Below are 21,285 nucleotides of genomic sequence, written 5' to 3'. Positions count from 1 at the left end.
AAACAACCTCGGATGTATTTGGACGGTTTACATACTCAAAAAGTGGTACGTTTAAGTCCGCTGCAAGTAGATCGCGTAGTAATTTTATTTAGCATTTAAACTTTTTGACTTAACTCTTGGAATTCTTAATTATGTTTGCAATAATTCAATTCAATGGCAATCAATTTAAACTTAGATCAATAAATACAACTCTGAAACACTACATTTAATTAATGATATAATTCAAAATTTTACGAACTATTTCAACTGATGTACTTGCATACATCCGAGGTTGTTTTTGATAAAATGGCCGAGGAGCTCCGAATGGTTGTAGCCATTACTGATATATTTTTAGCGTGGGCGAAAGCCTCGGCATTTTATTTTAGTGTTCACATAATCCACCACCACCATCCCCACCACCTTCCGTTTAATTATCCGTCAGTTTACAAGGTCGAGAAATGAGCCGATCTAACTGTTTTTATGTCATATTTGATTGTGAACACATCGTTTACGTCCATGTATTGTTACAGTTTTCTGTTTCTCTTCCCTTCACCAGTTTTGTCAGGCACTATATGTACAAAATAATTTGTTTCTAGTAGGGCGGTTTGTCCACCCAGATATGTATTTCCGGAAATTTTATTATACACATGCTATTGACTCTTATGTTTTATTTTATGATATTTCGTAAAAAACACACACTTTTATGGCATTAATAAATGCCCTATTTTTATTCAAAGCTTGTGTTACGTTTTCCCTTCATCCATACGAGTTCGATCCGGCTGTGACTTAGCACCTTGACGTTGGGCAATACATAAATACGTGATACTATTTCATATCTTACAGTCGTGGTCATCGGTGGATACTCGAAAGCAAACACAAGAATACCGGAAAATATTTTACTAATCACGGTATGTTTTTAAAAAAAAACCCATCTTTATCGACAATATCAAACTATTTACACATAATTATCATAGTCTCATTTAGATAAATAAATATCTGATATTTCTTTTGTAGTAAAGAACATGCTTAATAACGAAAAGTTTTTTTTAAAAACAAAATAGATAGTAAATGCGTTTTAAATAGGAATGGTGAACTTTAAGGTTGAACTCAAACACAACGATCCTTTATACAATATTAAATACTTTTCAGTAAATATGACACATTTGAATCATCATACGTTATAACAATTTATTCTGTAATTATCATACATGACTGTTGTGTTGTGACGTTGCTTGTGCCTCGTTAATTGTGTGCCAATCCACAACATTATGATTAAAAATAAAAACAGGTCATTCGGATAATTGTTGGCTTCGAATTCCTGTACGTTCTAGAATTTAAACGAGTAAACCCATCCAACGGTTCAATGACATTTGCCATTTGAATATTAAATCTTGTAAAATTAATGAGGAAAACACACAATCATTTCAGCGCAATTTACTGACTAACTAAAGGAAATGACTGTATTCGATAAAAAAAATCACCTCAAAGGCAGAATTAATGGATCGTATTGCTTTTAAGTTATTTCTCTATAAAATATATAACGGATCGTTAATTTACTCCTCGTAAGTTGTAACCGTCGATCTTAAAGAAGAATCCATATTACAAGCATGCATGAGAATAGTTTTAATTTTAGTGGTTAAATAATTTAGCAGTACTGTTATGTTATATTAGGAGCGTTAATGGACGGCAATTGTTTTGGCTCAGAGAGGAAAACTTAAGTTATTTACTTAAAATATTTAGTTGCGTGTTCACAGTCTGAAGACGTTTTTTTGTGTGTATTCTTGTCGATATTATATAGAGGAAAAATGTTTTTTTTTTATCTCTCGTCTGACACAAAATATTTTTACTTATCGCATTGAAATATACTAGTATATATTTTGTTTCATCGATTCATTGTGGCGTGTTCTAGCTAATACACCCTGCATTGGTCAGTTTTGAAGACATTTGGAGGTTCCTGCTAAAAATAACAAAACGCTTTGACCAAAGGTTGTATCTAAATTCTTTTGGGTATACATCTGCCAATCTACGAGCTTGAGATTTTGCTTCCACCAAACCGGCTCAAATTACTCGAATAATCTAAAGTTCCTTATAACAGAATCTATCATGTCCCCTTACTATCATGAGCTGTTATAATGATGTACATTGAAGGTGACTGGTTAATTATAACTGCAGCTATGCAAAATAAGTTGTATGCTTTATTGGTAGCGATCCGGGAACGGTACTGATAGTCACCGATACCTAGGGATCAGCCGATGTGATCCCGCTCCGGTATTTTGTAGTCCCGGTTTTTCCGATATTTGGTACCGGGTCATGGCATATATAATTGTCACTTCCGCTTCCTTTTACCAAAAAAAATCCGCGAAATCCCCGAAAATTTAGGAGTCCAAAGATTTGTCATATTTTCTCTAGAAAGGAAAACAGTGATCATGATTTTTCTTGTGTAAGTACAAACGCGTTGAACACAAATAAATGTTCAATAATTATTTTTACAAATCGTAGCAAATTAACCTCCGTAGCTGTTTATCTGTTTATCTCGCCTTAAGATTAAATTTACAAATAATTGTTCGTTGACGGATTGTTTTACGATTTTTGATATGTCAAATCCTTCACGTACAAATTGTTCTGTACCAAAAGAGGGTAGTTATTTCAATCGGGATTCCGGTTTAAACCACATTGCATCTACTAAAATATCGTAAAAACAAGAACTATTAAACTGTACTGGTTGAGCGGTCGGTGGAATTACCGAAATCCCTGTAAATACCGAAATCCCCTTCCATTCTCTGAGGTATATAGTGTTTTCTTTAATACGCCCGGAATTACTACTTTATTGTGTTCGAATGTTGTATGCCGTAATTGTTGGAGGTTGGAGAGGGGTGGGGAAGCCTGGGGAGGGTGGGGGTGGGGGTCGTGGTGACTAAAACCCGGGACCCCATTTCATTTTCAAAAGTTCGTACAATAGAAGAGTATGCGAGGAGGTTCTTACGCCGTTCCTTCAAAACTGCATTGTGTTTTAGTGGGTTGTATGCTGTATATCTTGGTGGTTGGAGAGGGGTGGGGGAGTCGGAGTAGTTGGGGTGGGGCAGGGAGTGATTAAACCCCGGGAACCCCATTCATATTTCTAAGTACATACACAAGAGTATGCAGTATGGTTTAAAACTGTATTGTGTTTAAGTGGGTTGTATGTCGTGGTTGAGGTTGGTTGGAGAGTGGTGGGGGAGTCGGAGGAGGGGGTGGTGGCTACGAAGAAGTCTCAAATACTACTTTCACACTTCTCATTTCAAATTGTAGAGGTAAGGGAGGGTAGGGTTGTACCTTACCGTATACAAAAGAGTATGCGAGGGTGTGTACGCCGATATTTAATACTTCATTTTGGTCGTCCTGTATGCCAAAGTTGTTGGTGGGTGGAGGGGGGTGTGGAAGTCGGACGAGGAGGATGGCTAACTCCCGGGAAGTCCTTTTAATTTCATATATGTTAATGTTTTAACGACTAGTTCAATATCACATTTTATTGTGTTTGATTGCTATTCGTATTTTAAGTATATCGTATATTGAATGTTTTAAAGGTGTATTATTTGTTATTGATATTTCCTGTAATAAGTTATCCGTTTATTTCGTTGTAAAGCGCCTTTGAACGTGTGGTTAAAAATGGTGCTGTATAAGTTAATCGATAAATAATAATTGTGTATTTTTGAACAAGTTGTGTGTCGAGAAAGGTGAATAATTGGTATCAAGCGGGAGTTGATTATATTCAAAGTCAAAGTCAAACACGGTTTATTCTCTCATACCATAAACATGGCAAATGAGGTCATATACAAAACATATATACATGGCGGCAGATATAATGTAAATTTCTAACTACAATTCATATGATACCCAATACGAGTATCGGACGGTCATTCACATGAAGCCAGAAAACATTATAGTCAAATCACAATGAATAAGGTTGTATCAATAGTAGAAATATTACCTTTGAATCACTTGTACATAAGAAAAAGAATATCTAACAATTGTGTGCCTAATTTATACAATTGGTCTTATGTGTATCATAACGATTTGTATGTGTCTCAACTGTTATGTGGAAACGCTTGGAATGTTTCATTGCACAATCTCGCGAAGAAAGAAATGCAAATTGTACAATTTCACATAAATACCATCACTGTACCTAAATAAGAATCATCAACATATTTTAACATTTGTCATGACAATGATAGGAAATTGTATTTAATGAATAAATAAAATTAATATAAGATTTAATATCATAAAGCATACCAATTAAATTCATACATGAAATACTCGTCTCAATATCGATATGGACATGTCATTGTGAGATATTGGTCCATGTCTGATACCTATCAGTAATGACACCCCGCTGTGACAGATTCTTATCGTGCGGTCAGTACTTGGAACCATGCTGTCACTGATGACTATAATACGATGTGTATTGAACCCCAATGGCGGTCAGGTTCAAAACGGGATGCTCATGTGAACCAGAAATTAAATCTTGTATTTACACAAATGAGTATTAGAAGATCAACTTTAAATATTGACTTATAATTATAATAGTTTTGTTCATCCTCACCTGATGTGAATATTTTTTTGAATGTATTTATGATTCTATTTCATATTATGTATAACCTATGTCATACCATGTGTTTGTTTATTTATTATTCATTTGTGGTTAAGAAGATGATGTACGTTGTACAAGTCTTAATAAAATATCTGTTCTGTTCTATTTACACGAAGGTAACAAGTAAGAGTACGCGGTGTATGAGAGAAACATCTGAAGTCGGAATATTTATTTCTTAATGCAATGCAGTTCAAGAGTACATATGCAAGTCAGTGTTTCTATTTATATACATATGTATGTTTTATCAATTATATTCGTATTGTTCTTGGTATAATAATAGTACAATATAGATTTAGTGAATACATTTTAAGAAAAGCGTTGTAAGCATTTGCTTTTAAAAAGAAAGACGAGGAATATTTGGGGAAGAGTTGAAAGCGAATATGGATTTTAAAATTGGCTAATTAAAGTCGGAACACCTTGAGAACGTGATAAGTTAAATTTCACGTGTTTAGTAAAAAGGTGTGAATTCGCAGTACCTAATGAAAGCGCTTGTTGATATATCAAAGTTAGAACCGTGTAATGAGTGTTTGTAGCAGAATTAACACCTTGGCATGGCTTGAGCACAATCGTCAGATTGTCAGTATATATAAAGGTGTGTTCAAATATATTGCATGTATGTTGTGTTCACTCTTGTTATTAAAAATGAAGAAAGTTGCAATTTTCGGGGACAGTCACGTCTGGCGACTAGGCGCATTCTGCAATGAGGACCTCAAGGTGCGTTGTTTTTTCATGTTCACTCACTATGTACAGTAAAACCTAACTTCCTATTTAGTTAGCTTACATCGGCGATTTATACGTGTTTGTTTCTAGTTGTCATATGACGACATGCCAATATACTCGTACTAAAAAGTTTTAGGATGGTCAATCTGTGAGAGTGCAAATTGTAGACTTTTTGTAAAGTAACTGTCACGATTTAATGACTCAACCTAATTAAGCGTACTAAATATTAGGTCTGAATGTACAATGATATATTATGTATTCATATGTGATGTTTAAGCACTTTGCACACTGTGAAATGTTACAGTCATAAATTGTGTAGTAATTCTATAATTGAAAGGCCGCATATATATTCTGTTTTGTATATATTATGTTTTACTTCAATTGAATATATACGGATGACAATTATTAAAACAATGTTGCAATGAGGTGATAATTGAAAAGAATATTACAAAGGCAACGACTGTGAAGCCATTTACAATATTAAATGTATTCTTTTAGGTGCCTATGGAGGTGCGTTTCTTTGGTGCGGGCGGGATGAAAGCTTCCAAACCCAAACCAGGACTTTTGAAACAGGTGAAGATGTACAGGGCGGACTTGGTGGTAGTGAGTTTGGGCTGCAATGATATCACAACTGCATCCGTACCGAAGGACATAGTGGCGGCCGTACTTGACATTGCCCAGTCAGTGGTGTATCTACCATCTTGGTGTTGGAGATTGGGAAGCGTGGAGCATTCCGGGACGGGTTGGGGTACAGGTCTTTTGCAAGCCAGGGCGCACGAATTAACCAGTTGCTGGTGAAGAGAGAGCTCGTTGAAGTTTTGCGGCTTCCCCACATACGTTTTCCAGCCGAGTTCATGCGGGACAAAGTACATTTAAATGAGAAGGGACTGAAAAAGTTGTTTTATAGAATTAGGTCGGCAGTGTGCCGATACATGTAATTGTGCTCGTTTCATTCGTCAATAATGTTAATTTGTATCTGTTCATGTGTTCAGCATAATAAACATTGCAGGATTGCTTCTTAAAAAACTGTTATATGCCCGATTAAACACTTTTAATCTGGAATGCAGTTTGTCTTCATTAATTGTACTTTTGCCACTGACTACAGTCAAAGCAGTTGTGCGTGCGTGCGTGCGAGCTTGCTTGCGTGCGTGCGAATCCAATTTGCCGTACAGAAAGCGATATCCCTCTGCTTGTGATTAATAACGCGATTTACTCTAGCCAAGCGTAATCACAGAAGTATGGTAGTAGCAGTTCACTGCCACTAAACCGATACACATTCCCTGCAATGTGTTGTTTTCTAAAAAGTTATATGAGCTGAAATTAAATCATGATGATTAAAAATGGGCGAATTGAGTGTATAATCCAGCTATTACTCAAAACAAGATGACGTGTCACCAGTGTACAAATAATATGAAAGAACATTGGGGAATATAAAAATGTATTTGTACAGTTCCTGAAGTATGCGACCATTAAGGTAGCACACCCCTAATAAAACCTCCACTCGATACTCAATGCTTTAGCCTGAAGTGTTAAGCACAGGGACTAAGAATATTTTGAGGGTTTCATGATAGTGGTTCGAATCCAGCCAGAAGCACATTGCAATATTTTTATTTTTTTTTGGTTTCATTACCTAACATTTCTATACAAAAGTTCAAATTGTATTTTAATTAAAAGTAATGAGATAGATGTTTACACATATTAATATATTAGCTTCTGTGACGTTTTTTAACTCGCAATTACAGCTGAAATAGATGTTTGGGATTCAACAACTTAATTTGTTAAGAATGAGACGGTTAAACATTTCGATATTTTGGCATAATGTTCTCAGAAGACAATTCTTAATACTAAACTACATGAGTATTTCAAGATAGTGTTGTTTTTGTCTAAATATCGATGTTCCAATTTTAGTTAAACTTGAAATGGCCATTTAAGTACAGTATCATTATATTTGTTGCTGATGTGATAAATACTCTATAAACTTCTGAAATCAAATCTTCGTATAATTATTATAATTTTGCAAGAAATAATAAAAAGGGACTGATCTTGTCATTCGGGAGATGGTGTACGGTAATTCAAATTGAAATAAAAGTGCTTTTTTGACGGTAAATATCTTTTAAATTCTGATTGTGAATCCAGAAAATGATATACTTAAAGAATTTAACAAGCTGATCAAAGTTTTAAATGGAGCCAATTAGTGATGTGCTCCCTCAATGTGCACTTTGTATTTTACATGTTGTTGCTGTTCTAAAAATAAGCTGTTTTTGCACCAGCGCCTTCCAACCGTAACTTACAAGATGAATAACCAGAGCAGAACATTATTTGAATTTAACAAATTTAACAATAACAAACCACCTCGCACACTCGATGTAAAATGAAAGAGGGTCCCGGGTTTTAGTCACCATGACCCACACTCCCAGCCTCCCCAGGCTTCCCCACCCCTCTCCGACCTCCAACAATTACGGCATACAACATTCGAACACAATAAAGTAGTAAATCTGGGCGTATTAAAGAAAACGCTATATACCTCAGAGAATGGAAGGGGATTTCGGTATACAGGGATTTCGGTATTCACGGGGATTTCGGTAATTCCACCGACCCCTGGTTGAGAAGCAGTTTCCGACGGAAAGCAGTTTCCAACAAATCGCTTTTTCGCGTACCTTCCTTAGATCTTCATAAAGAAGGTACTGCAATTTAACTATATGGTAACTTAGTCCAAATAATTGTACGTTGACGGATTTTTTTTAGATTTTTGATATGGCAAATCCTTCACGTACAAATTGTTTAGTATCAAAAGTGGGTAGTTGTTCCGATCAGAATTCCGGGTTAAAGCATATAGCGTCTATAAAATATCATAAAAACAAGAAATATTACCAGATAATGTTATTTTATATTAGTTCCATGCGCACACAAAAAAATATCCAACTTTTAATTATGAGTTTTTCGGCTTTTCTTCATTTCATTCTGTCAAAACATAACGATATATACATGAAGGGCACCTGCAAGGCTTCAGGGCACAGTTTTAAATCGCTCAGAACATTTCGGCCATGGCCGAGTTGTTACGATTGTATAACGAGGGCTATCTCGAAGCTTTGTTGGACCATATGTACAGTTTTGCAATCAAGCATCAATGTTGTCCTCTGATGACTTTGACCTTTTGAACAACTTTTTTATTTTTAAAGCTACAGAAATCAAATTTAGGCCATTAGTACTGTTTTGAAAGCAGATGGTTTTTTTTTTCCTTTTTCCTCAGATGACCTTTACTTGGCACATATTAAAATAGTTCATGTGACTAATCTGCTTACAACACTTTCTGTCCTCAGATGTTGAATGTGCAACATTTTCAGCTAACCCAAACACAAAACGTTGAACTATTATGTTTGTTAATACCTATTACCCATACATACATGCTCTGGATTGAAAATGACCACAAGTGCCATGCCAGTAGAGCATAGGCCTCATGGGCCTCTTGTTTTCACTGTGTCCTGTCTATGGTATTAAGGTCTTTTACCTGATTTTTCATGTTGTTTTTTTTGTGTCCTATCTATGCTTGTGTCATATACACAATATAATAAGGATATATCATTGTAAGAACCTATAAATGGCGCATAATAAACCATTATCATTTGTAGATAATATTTTTAGCTGGACTATTCGAAGAATAGGTGGGCTATACTACTCGCGTCGGCGTCCGGTTACAGTTTTAGGGCAAGTTGGGATTTTCACATATAAGTCCAATACATGTACCTTTCATTCAATTGAGTTAATACTTCACACTGTTGTTCAGGGCCATCACATGATGAGGTTAGATAACTCCATATTATTCTTCACACAGATTATGGCCCCTGATTGACTATGAAACTTAGGTTAAAGTTTTAGGGCAGGTTGGGATATTTATAAATAACTTCTATACCCTTTGTTCAATTGACTTAATACTTCACACAGGTGTTCAGGACCATCACACAATGAGGTTACATAACTCCATATTATCCTTAATACAAGTTATGGCCCCTGATTGAGTTTTAGGGCAAGTTGGGATTTTCACTTGAAACTACAATACCATTCATTTAATTGACTTAATACTTCACACAGTTGTTCAGAGCCATCACATAATGAGGTTAGATAACTCCATATTATCTTTAATACAAATTATGGCCCCTGATTGACTATGGAACTTAGGTTAAAGTTTTAGGTCATTTAATAAAAAAACTTCTATACCTTCATTTAATGCACTTAATAAAATTCAAAATTAGAAACATTACTCCATTTTAACCCTAAATACAAATTATGTCCCTTGAATATATATATATTTTTATGCCCCCTTTTGAAAAAAGTGGGGTATATTGTTTTGCACATGTCGGTCGGTCGGTCTGTCGGTCGGTCGGTCGGAATACCAAATGGTTTCCGATCAATAACTTGAGAACGCTTTGACCGAGGGACCTCATACTTGGTAGGTGTATTGGTCATCACCAGCAGATGAACCCTATTGATTTTGAGGTCAGTGGGTCAAAGGTCAAGGTCAGTGTGACCTTTACATGAAAAACGGTTTCCGATCAATAACTTGAGAACGCTTTGACCCAGGAACCTCATACTAGGTAGGCTTATTGGTCATCACCAGCAGATGAACCCTATTGATTTTGAGGTCAGTGGGTCAAAGGTCAAGGTCAGTGTGACCTTTACATGAAAAACGGTTTCCGATCAATAACTTGAGAACGCTTTGACCCAGGGACCTCATACTTGGTAGGTGTATTGGTCATCACCAGCAGATGAACCCTATTGATTTTGAGGTCAGTGGGTCAAAGGTCAAGGTCAGTGTGACCTTTACATGAAAACGGTTTCCGATCAATAACTTGAGAACGCTTTGACCCAGGGACCTCATACTTGGTAGGTGTATTGGTCATGACCAGCAGATGAACCCTATTGATTTTGAGGTCAGTGGGTCAAAGGTCAAGGTCAGTGTGACCTTTACATGAAAAACGGTTTCCGATCAATAACTTGAGAACGCTTTGACCCAGGGACCTCATACTTGGTAGGTGTATTGGTCATGACCAGCAGATGAACCCTATTGATTTTGAGGTCAGTGGGTCAAAGGTCAAGGTCAGTGTGACCTTTACATGAAAAACGGTTTCCGATCAATAACTTGAGAACGCTTTGACCCAGGGACCTCATACTTGGTAGGTGTATTGGTCATGACCAGCAGATGAACCCTATTGATTTTGAGGTCAGTGGGTCAAAGGTCAAGGTCAGTGTGACCTTTACATGAAAAACGGTTTCCGATCAATAACTTGAGAACGCTTTGACCCAGGGACCTCATACTTGGTAGGTGTATTGGTCATGACCAGCAGATGAACCCTATTGATTTTGAGGTCAGTGGGTCAAAGGTCAAGGTCAGTGTGACCTTTACATGAAAAACGGTTTCCGATCAATAACTTGAGAACGCTTTGACCCAGGGACCTCATACTTGGTAGGTGTATTGGTCATGACCAGCAGATGAACCCTATTGATTTTGAGGTCAGTGGGTCAAAGGTCAAGGTCAGTGTGACCTTAACATGAAAAACGGTTTCCGATCAATAACTTGAGAACGCTTTGACCCAGGGACCTCATACTAGGTAGGCTTATTGGTCATGACCAGCAGATGAACCCTATTGATTTTGAGGTCAGTGGGTCAAAGGTCAAGGTCAGTGTGACTGTAAGCTGAAAAAAGGTTTTCTGATTGTCCATATTTTTTTAATGCATGCACAGATGATTGGGATTGATGTATAAATGTTTGTATAGAAATGATTTTCTTTTATGTTACTATTTTAGTTGGGCATTTATTTGCCTTCTTAAGTTACCATAAGTAGATGACCTGCCTCATATGCATCCAATGACAAATCAGCTGTCATTTCAGTCCATGCATATTTCATTCAATTGTCCAAATATTTCTGGCAACTTGGCGCTCAGGGGGCATAATGTTTGACAAACATCTCTTGTTTTTATTTCTTTTGACAGGCACATTTTTACATTCTTAACCAATTTTTATGAAGGGAAAACAAGGAGGGCTATACTATATATGGTCCTTGATTTTTTTTAATTATTTTTTTTTTAATTTTATTTCTTTTGAAAGGCATATTTGTATATTCTTTACCACATTTTCATTGTGGGTAATCAAGTTATTTGAATGACTTGCGTCATTTTTCGGGGGGTGGGAGGGCAGCATCAAAGTCGCCTTATGTATTGAATAATTTTAGTTAGGCCAAAAAAAATACCTGTGTTAGGGTAACCCGCCCGACCCTATTTTTTTCCTCGCCGACCCTAATCTTTTTTTTAGACATAAAAGTAAAAAAAAATTATATTAATTCTATCGTAAGAAAATATTTTTTTTGTTTAAATATATTGTCATTATTTTCGTTGTTTTCCTTTCTATGTCCCCGAAAATTAACTTTCATTCCTTTTTATGTATTACTGAGACGCTGTATTTCAACAGGAAACAAAATGGCTGAGGGCGGCGAACCCTGTCCGATATCTTCAAATTGGCAAACGCATGTTTACGGTCCAAACACATGGTTAATCACAAGAGACATATTTTACTGTCTTTAAAATGAAAGTATTTAGGATTATCGCTCGGTGTGTTATTTATTCATGTCCAATATAAAACATTTGTTGGAATGTGTCGGCTGCAGATCAAACGGTACAATTTGTGATGTCAGAGCACGAGCGGTGATAATACCAAAGGCGCGTGGCTATGGTTTGTATTTAATTCGGTCAGTCGGATACCGTATGATCCCATTTGATTGCCTTGATTTCGCCTAGGCTGGTAAGAAAATACCATATGATCGAAAAAATAATAATCAATAATCGTCGTCTGGGAATCTTATAACAATGACCGAAATGTTTGAATTCACTTTAAATATGAATGAAACTTTGATTGTACGAAAGTAAGATACGTAAAATAAATCCATATCCATGTTTACTTGTTCTATTTTTAACCTTCCTCCACTTGAAGGCCTAGTTTAAGGAGCTCACAGTTGACAAGAAAATCGGCGATTTTCCTCAAGCAAATTAACAAATTTAGTTGATAATTGACTGTTTGGGTAGAACATTATCACAGATTTATAGAAAGTGCTGGATTTGTTCTAAAAACCGATCGCGACTTATAAACAAGTATTGTATACAAAAAACACCAGATTTCATGGTCAAAATTGGCGGGAAAATACGGTAGTCGAAGGTAAGGAAATGATTTCAGACATTAAACAATGCTGTTCCGCTCTGACTTTTTGTAAATTATGAAACGCTTAGATATAACAAATTGCTCTGATTCAACAGAAAATTGCATGATATGGAAACTGTAAAAAAAAATCCTGACCGACCGACCCTATTTTCTTTCGCCATGTTACCGGAAACACAGTTATTTTATTTTTTTTGGCCTTAGGTTTGACATTAATAGACCAAACTTGGTAATATTACATTGTTATTGTATTCACTTCTAAGTCAAAGCGGCGAAGTTGAGCGCGCTGCTTGTACTTTTATCAAATTTCTTACATTGAAAAAGGCATGGTATCAATAAGTGTGATGTCAGTGAGGATCTATGATTGTTAACAGCTTATTGAAAAAGGTCCTTGACAAAGTTGTGGTATCGCTGCATCACAGGGCTTTTTCAGTAGCTCCTACAGGTCCTACGAATTTATATTTTTCTCAATTGGACAAAACAAATAACTTTATTGCCAGGGAACCCGAAAATGAAACTGTACCGAAAAACGGCATTTGAGTGTCTTTTTTTTGTTGATTTAAAGATTTGAGGAGTATCGCAGTCAATTGTACAAAACTTTTGATTCACCAATACATTACCAATCTCCTCTGCAGGCTTTGGTTAATAAGGTGTATAGATACCCTTCATAATTGAATAATTAACCGAGACTTACCTTCGTTGAGGGGAAGGTGAAGGTTGATTATAATTCATCGACTGCAAACTCCCTTAAGTGCTCACACAGAGATACGGTCGCAGCTACTGCAGCTTTTAAGTTTTAATTTTAATACCATCTGAAATATACATTTAAAGAAAAATGAGTCATATGCATTTACATTCTGTGCAATATCGCTTTATGTTTGTGAGCACTTGATATCACTAACTGACTTATAATGATCTTTTTTGTGCAGGATTCTAAACCATCCGAAAAAATGTTACTGACCAGTTTCCTTATTTGATAAAAAACAAAAAATAAGTAATTCGAACCATTCATGTTGGCCATCAGCTGGTTCTTTTTTTCAAAACCCTGAGGACAGTAGTTTGATGTGCAGGGATGTGATTTTTCCGCGGATTCGCGGAATTCCGCGGATCTTATGGCCCCAGGCACCCCCCCCCCCCCCATTAAATAAATAAAAATGTTTTTTTTTTTAGCTGATTTAAAAAAGATACTGGTGTGCTTTTGGTTGTTAGAGTTGATATCCCAGTTTGCTTCAAATTTAAAGTCAGAAGAACTCTCAAAAGAGCTTCAAAAAGCTAGTTTTTCTTCTACGGCAGTGTGCTTTTGACCCCAAAAGTGCCCCATTAGAACCCATGGCCAAAATGGTTTCAGCCCTCCAGCTACCAGGTCAATCACATCCCTGATGTGTTAATTTTCACAGTTTTATCATTTGATATAAGTGTCCAACATATTAAAAGGAGACACATTTTGCATTAACAGAGTTTACATTGTTTACAGATTAGCTGTATCCATGGTAGTGGTAATGACTGTTGGTTCCAGTTGTCCCAAATACCAGGTTGCCCACCTTGCCCCAGACAACTCTACAGTTTGCTGCCTTCCAGTCATCTTTTGTGGAGTGGGTAGGTACTTTGGTGTATACATGTACAATTGAACACCTTAAATCCGAAATCGTTGGGACTCAAAAATTTATTTCGGAGTAGCGTTAGTGAGATATACTGTGAAATCATTAATGTGAGTGGGGCATTAATGTTCGTGGTTTTCGTGGGTTGGGTGATCCACGAATTCAAGATCCCACGAAATATAAACCCTTTATTCACTTTTTCAATTGCCTTGTTACGTACATACTCTAGTATATTATTTACAGAGGTCGCAGTATACAGTGTTAACACCTGTCTCACTGTATAACTTACGATCATTATTCTGTTAATATATTATAACTGCCTTTAACAAATAATGAACCAAATCAATTAAATGTGTTTTATGAACCAAATGACAATTATAAGCATGTGTTTAAACGTGTGCTGTAAATGAATATCTCCAAGTTTACAAGATGTGCGTGATGAGTGTCCATACTCGATTTTTTTATTTAATGAAATAATTAATCGATTACTACTAGTACATTGAAGGTTACTAAGCACCGAACGTGACAATATACGCAACGTTTCGGTGTTTTCACAGTTTGCAAAATTCTTAATTGGCATTCAATGGCTTCCCCTATCTTTATTTATGATTAGGGTACATCTTCTTTTATTACCTTTATTCCCAATTAAATCGATAAGTGACATGGATATATGCACTAATTGGCATGTCGTACCACATTAGCGAGTGTCATAAACCGAGTGACATAGAAGACGGAAATCACGGGCCAGCGCATGGATATTATGCAGACGATCTAGGATGATCGCATCTTCGATTTTTTATTTTTTTTCAAATATGAAAATCCACGAATTCAAGTACCCACGAAATTGTTTTTTTTCGGCAAACCACGAAATTTCATGCCCACAAACATTAATGATTTCACAGTAGATAAATCGCATCTGCAGATCGACATTACATTTTTAACTTTTGCCGAATTAATGGACACAAGGGCATATCAACCCCAGCGCGGTTAGAACTGCTGTGGTCACCGACCTAATTTACATTAACATTTACATCTAAAATACCAAGTAAGCAATCTGCTCTAATAGCTACAGACTGCGTTCTTCATATTAATTAGCTTGCTATAAATAGCGTTGTAATGAGTTTTCAATCTATGTTATGCGGATAATACAGTTTGAATAAGCTGCGTTTTGTGTAATATTATGCAATTGAAATTGTACAGAAAGCAATTATTTTACTATTTGCAAGTTACAGAATGCAATATAAAAAGCAGAATCTGAAAATACTTTTAAACGAACGACTACTGAATCAAATATATACATGTATTATTTACCTGTGTTAAGATTTTGTTTCGGCCGAGGACTGATAATATCTACATCTACAATGTAGTTAAGAATAGAATGTGGGTCATCGCATTCAGACTCTGAAATAAACCCTTAGAAGTCGTTAAAATTATAATACTTCATTTTATCCTACAGTAAGTTTTTTGGGTGATTGTAGTTCATTCATTACTGCAGCCTTCCCGAAAGTTGAAAAAAGTGGCAAGCATTCGGTCTGACAAGACATATTTATCTGTCAGACTGAAAGAAAATCTGTCAGACCGAAACAAAAAGGAATGAAAACGAAGTAATAACATTGCTTCATTCATCAATAGCAGCTTATTTCTAAATAAAGGCCTTTGTAGTATGTCTCTTGTGAAAATCATCAGCCTGTCGAAATTTAAAAGTTCATCTTGTATTTGAAATACTCCTCATCAATATCGGGGTTAAAGTCCTGTTTGTCACGAGGAGTGTAAATCTCCATTTCAAGACTCTGATGTAAGGACTTTCAATCACATGACTTACAGAATCCTGCAATAATATCTCAGTATTTGACAGACAGGTAAAAATTCTGAGGCGAGGTCTATTATATCAGGGATTCCAATTTTCCTCTTTTCAGCCGATTTCCTCTTTTTTGGCCACAAGACTTTAAAATTAAAATTGTGGCACATGATCAGATCTATTCAAAAAATAATTTTTTTGTATAAAGTGTGATAGGGATCCTCTTATTTCATACTGATTTCCCCTTTTTTTACAAATTTGTGTTGGCAACCCTGTTATATCCTGCTGGAATCCCTGCTCAGAAATGCTAGAGACTTTTCAGTGTAGGACAGGGCAACAACCTCCAGTGATGCCAATGGTTCTGGTGTAGTCTGTTCAATTATATGCACAGGCACATCTAGACTCTGCCTAAAAGTACAAAATTTATCATGGACAGTGGATGTACAAATAAACTTTTATCAACATTTTTTTTTACAAGTAAAATTCCTTTCAAAACATGCCAAATATTATATTACAGTGGTGAATTAAGATTACACTTTGATAGCTTATTATGGATTTAGTTTTTTTGTACAGATTGAATTATTTTTAAATTTATAAAGGTAGAGCTATTTAAAGATAGAAGTAATAATTGCCTACCAGCAAAGTGTCCATAGCTTTCTGGATAGAATATTAATATTTCTGGAGGTTTGAGTTTCACCATCATCATCGCAGGTTATTACTTGCTTTTCTTTGTCAATAACGAGTCATATCCTATTTCTTTGCCATTTCACAAAATAATTCATGACATTTCGTTTCATATTCATTTTCCTTTCAGAGCATTCATCGATTGATAATTTTCTCTTTATTTAATTGTCACCATTTTGGGAATGAGGCTTGGCCATTCAGATTCAGAAAATGGGTTAATTAAACTTGAATTGTGAACTAAAATTGTGATAAGAAATTAATAAAATGCTTTAAAAAATAGACAGAAAATATAAAAGCATGTGCTTAATATTGTCTACAAAGAAATAAAACCAGCTTTACCACAATGACAGTTTGTAGGTCCTTTTTAGTTCACCTGAGCACGAAGTGCTCAAGGTGAGCTCTTGTGATCACCCTGTGTCTGTCATCTGTTGTCTAGGTCAAGTTCGATTCTGGGTCATGTGCGGTCAAAAACTAGGTCACCAGGTCAAATTGAAGGAAAATCTTATTAACACTCTAGAGGTCTCATTTATGACTGTATCTTTATGAAAGTTGATCAGAATGTTTATAATAATAATAATCTTTAAGTCAAGTTTAAATCTAGGTCATTTGCTGTCAAAAACTAGGTCACCAGGTCAAATCATAGGAAAAGCTTGTTAGCACTCTAGAGGTCACATTTATAACTTTATGTTCCTGAAACTAAGTCAGAATGTTTATATTAATTAGGTCTAGGCCAAGTTCAAATCTGGGTCATGTGCAGTCAAAAACTAGGTCACCAGGTCAAATTAAAGGAAAAGCTTGTTAACACTCTAGAGGTCACATTTATGAAGGTTTCTTCATGAAAGTTGGTCAGAATGTTAACATTAATTATCTCTAAGTCAAGTTTTAAAACTGGGTCATGTGCAGTCAACAACTAGTCATAAGGTCAAATCATAGGAAAAGCTTGTTAGCTCTCTAGAGGTCACATTTATGACTGTATCATCAGGAATCTTGGTCAGAATGTTTATATTGATTACCTCTAGGCCAAGTTTGAATCTGGGTCATGTGCAGTCAAAAACTAGGTCACCAGGTCAAATTTAAGAAAAAGCTTGTTTACACTAGAGGTCACATTTATAAATGTATCTAAATGACAGTTGGTCAGAATGTTTATATGAGTAATCTCCTAGTCAAATTTAAATCCTGGTCAATTGTGGTCAAAAACTAGGTCAATAGGTCAAATCATAGGAAAAGCTTGTTTGCACTCTAGAGGTTACATATATGACTGTATGTTCATGAAACTTAGTGAGAATGTTTATATTGATTAGCTCTAGGTCAAGTTCGAATCTGGATCATATTCGGTAAAAAACTAGGTCACCATGTCAAATTTAAGGAAAAGCTTGTTTACACTCAAGAGGTCACATTTATAAATGACTCTTTATGAAAGTTGGTCAGAATGTTTATATTAATAATCTCTAAGTCAAGTTTAAATCTGGGTCATGTGCGGTCAAATTCTAGGTCATTAGGTCAAATCATAGGAAAAGCTTGTTAGCACTCTAGAGGTCACATTTATGACTGTATGTCCATGAAACTTAGTCAGAATGTTTATATTGATTAGCTCTAGGCCAAGTTTGAATCTGGGTCATGTGCGGTCAAAAAACTAGGTCACCAGGTCAAATAATAGGAAAAGTATTGTAACACTCTAGAGGCCACATTTATGACCATATGTTCATGAAACTTGATCAGAATGTTATTATTGATGATCTTATTTGGATCAGGTGAGCAATTCAGGGCCTTCAGGACCGTCTGTTTTATTAAAATGATAAACACATAATCAGGTGTAAAAAAATGCCAGCGGTCCTGTGTTTCCATTGATACATTTTGAAATTAAGAGTTGACCTTTGTTTTAGATCATCAGGTTGTGAACTGTGCGCAGAACGGCAGTAAAGACGAGTGTAAACCGTGCATACCCGGGATGAGAAATAGTTACAACAGTTCCTCGCTGGATGAGAACAGGAAAATGTGCTTCCTCTACATGGAGAAGAAACATGATGTCTGTCCACCCGGTGAGTGGAGAGGCAATGCAGGGTTTTGTATGAATTGACACGTTTTGAGCTTGATTTAAAGAGAAATATGCAAAGTTGAGCAGTACATTCTACTGCTACATTTATGCGATATCACTGATACGGTTTGGTTATTTAAGAAAATGGAAACAAACATATTTAAAAACTAAGTCTTTAACATTAAATGTCGAGGCATTGTCTGGGCGTGTTTGTTTTTTGCCTCAGAAGGTGGGCATATTGAAATTGCGCTGTCTGTCTGTCTGTTTTGTTTTCCGTGTTCGTATTGTAAATTTTTCATACTGGAAGGGATTCTAAAATTACTTTGCCATCTGTTAGGATGATGTGTCGTGTGCAAGACCTTACATCCCTAACTCAAAGGTTAAGATCACACTAACAGGTTAATCAATAGGAATGCTGTTCAGGCTGTAACTCTGACATGCATTTTAAGGATTTAAAAGATAAATTGGCTTATTTGTTTGGTACATAAAGGTGATGTTTCCCACAAAAGACTGGCGACCCTACCTCATAGATCAAGATTACACAAAGAGAAACTTGGTCATTCACAGAGGGATGTAAGAATTATTTGGCACACTTGTCTGGTATATCATGGTGACATGAGGCAGGCAAGACCTAATTCCCTCGTAAAATAGTTATGAAATGCTGCCTTTATGCACATAGATGGAGTATCTGTGTCTGGGCTTTAACCTTGTGATAACCATTAAAGAATACAGCAAATATGCACATTTATATAGTTGGTTGTGTCTTGGCTGTTACTTTGTCCTACACGGTGGGATTTTAAAATAATTAAATTTGGCTCATGTGTATGGTACACAAGGGCGAGTCAAGTCTGAAACCCACCCCCCTACCACAAAGTTTGAGATCAAACTTGGAAAGCTGCATAATGATACGCACATGGAAACAGTATGGTTGGTTGTGTCTGGACTGTAACTCTAGATTGCACTGAGGAGTTTTAAAATTCTTGGCACATGTTCAGTACATAAAGAAGACATGCCGTGTGTCTGACCCATGTCCCTACCACCAACTTCATCATTTGAGGTTAACCACCAACGAGTCTGGCATATGCTTATACTTTTCTCTTCCTGAATGTAGCCATATTAGTAATTACATAGGCATTGAACAGGATGGCATATGGGAGCATTTGTCAATAACTATGACAGTTTTTGTTTATGCCCTATTTCTCATTTTAGAGGACACCTTGATAATAGATACTTCCATGGCGACTGACGGTATGGCGTGTCGGTACGATGAGACTCAATGTTTTTTTGGAGTTCCTGCCAGACATTCACGGAAGGTTCGGGAATGTGCAAAGGATGAGGAGCTGAATGGCTTAACTGGAGGTGGGCTTTTAGTTTACTGTTTCTGTCCTTATAGTCACACTTGACTGAGCGGCATGCCAAGGGGCTATTTTGTTGGTATTTCAGATTCTCAGACTCAAAACAATCCTGAACCAGACTCAAAACCTATTGAAACTAGGAGCTAACTTTGGAATTGTAAAGTTTGTAACATAATACACCAAACCCACCTGATCATGTCTCCTCCAATGGATGGGGGAGGCAAATTGTTTTTGCCCTGTCCGTCAGTCACTCTGTCAGTCCATACATCACACTTTGTTTTGGCTCAATAAATTGAAAACGCTAAGACCCAGGAATTTCATACTTGGTATTAAGGTTGGTCATGACCAGTAGATGACCCCTATTGGTTTTAGGATTAGTAGGTCAAAGGTCAAGGTGACCTTGAAGTGAAAAAAGTTTCCCACTTAATAACTTTGGATCACTTGCACCCAGGAACTTCATACTTGATTTGCTAGTTGATCTTGATTAGTAGATGAGCCCTATTGATTTTGAGGTCAAGGTCACAGTGATCTCCAGGTGAAAAACACCATTTGTTGGTCACCACAGGTACATGTATGTTACACTTTTTTCTGCTCAATAACTAAAGAATGCTTGGACCAAGGAACTTCATTCTTGATATGCAGGTAGGTCATGACAAGAAGATGACGACTATGTTTGTTCGTCTTGAGTCAAAATTTATGTCCATCATTGAATATTTCTCACGTTTGACCACACAGAGAAACAAGAGCTTCTTCAAAAAAGCGATTTCTAGTTGTAATTGTATTAAACAGAGTCCACAATTTAACAAGCAATCACTGATATCCAATTAGAATTTAAGATGAAATTATTAATCAACTATTACTTATTTTACGAGATACAGAGACAATAGTGGTACCAATACCAGACAATTGAAGACAATATATGCCAGAACTCGCTCAATATGGACCAAACTCGGCCAATATCAACAAAACCCGCCTAATATGAGTTTCCTCCGTTTTGATTGGCTACAAAACTCACCTAATATAGGATTTGAGAAATGGGCCATTTTCATTGGCTGATAAAACTCGCCTTAGGCCACAACAAATTGATCATTTGTTTGTCGGATTTGCCGCACCTAAAATTCGAAAAACGAAAAAAAATAAAACAACATTTTTTTTGCGCCTGCACATACTATTTGGCCGCGCATATTATTATTTTTTTTACTTCTGAATTTCCTCTATTTTCTGAAGTTTTTTTACTTAAAATTTAAACCTGCCACGTCGACTTCGCCCTTTTTTGAAGGTATTT

The 21,285-nt window shown here is 36.2% G+C and overlaps 2 protein-coding genes across 2 annotated transcripts; both read left to right on the top strand.

Moving 5' to 3' along the window:
• The first annotated feature begins 2,288 nt into the window (after nt 1-2,288).
• LOC128203194 (uncharacterized) lies at nt 2,289-21,279 on the top strand. The gene is made up of 4 exons (XM_052904496.1): nt 2,289-2,419; nt 14,005-14,126; nt 18,494-18,649; nt 19,855-21,279. Exons 1-4 carry the CDS (start codon nt 2,406-2,408, stop codon nt 20,046-20,048), a joined length of 486 nt encoding a protein of 161 aa, XP_052760456.1. The 5' UTR covers nt 2,289-2,405; the 3' UTR covers nt 20,049-21,279.
• Nucleotides 4,988-6,260, top strand: LOC128203192 (uncharacterized). Its single transcript, XM_052904495.1, has 2 exons — nt 4,988-5,320; nt 5,825-6,260. The coding sequence occupies exons 1-2, from the start codon at nt 5,126-5,128 to the stop codon at nt 6,122-6,124; spliced, it is 495 nt and encodes a 164-aa protein (XP_052760455.1). The 5' UTR covers nt 4,988-5,125; the 3' UTR covers nt 6,125-6,260.
• Nucleotides 21,280-21,285: the final 6 nt, after the last annotated feature.

This window comes from Mya arenaria, chromosome 9 (genome assembly GCF_026914265.1).
Source record: "Mya arenaria isolate MELC-2E11 chromosome 9, ASM2691426v1".
In the NCBI taxonomy this organism is placed as follows: Eukaryota; Metazoa; Mollusca; class Bivalvia; order Myida; family Myidae; genus Mya; species Mya arenaria.
The sequence above is the reverse complement of the archived record's forward strand: the minus strand, read 5'-3'. Positions and strand labels throughout refer to the sequence as shown.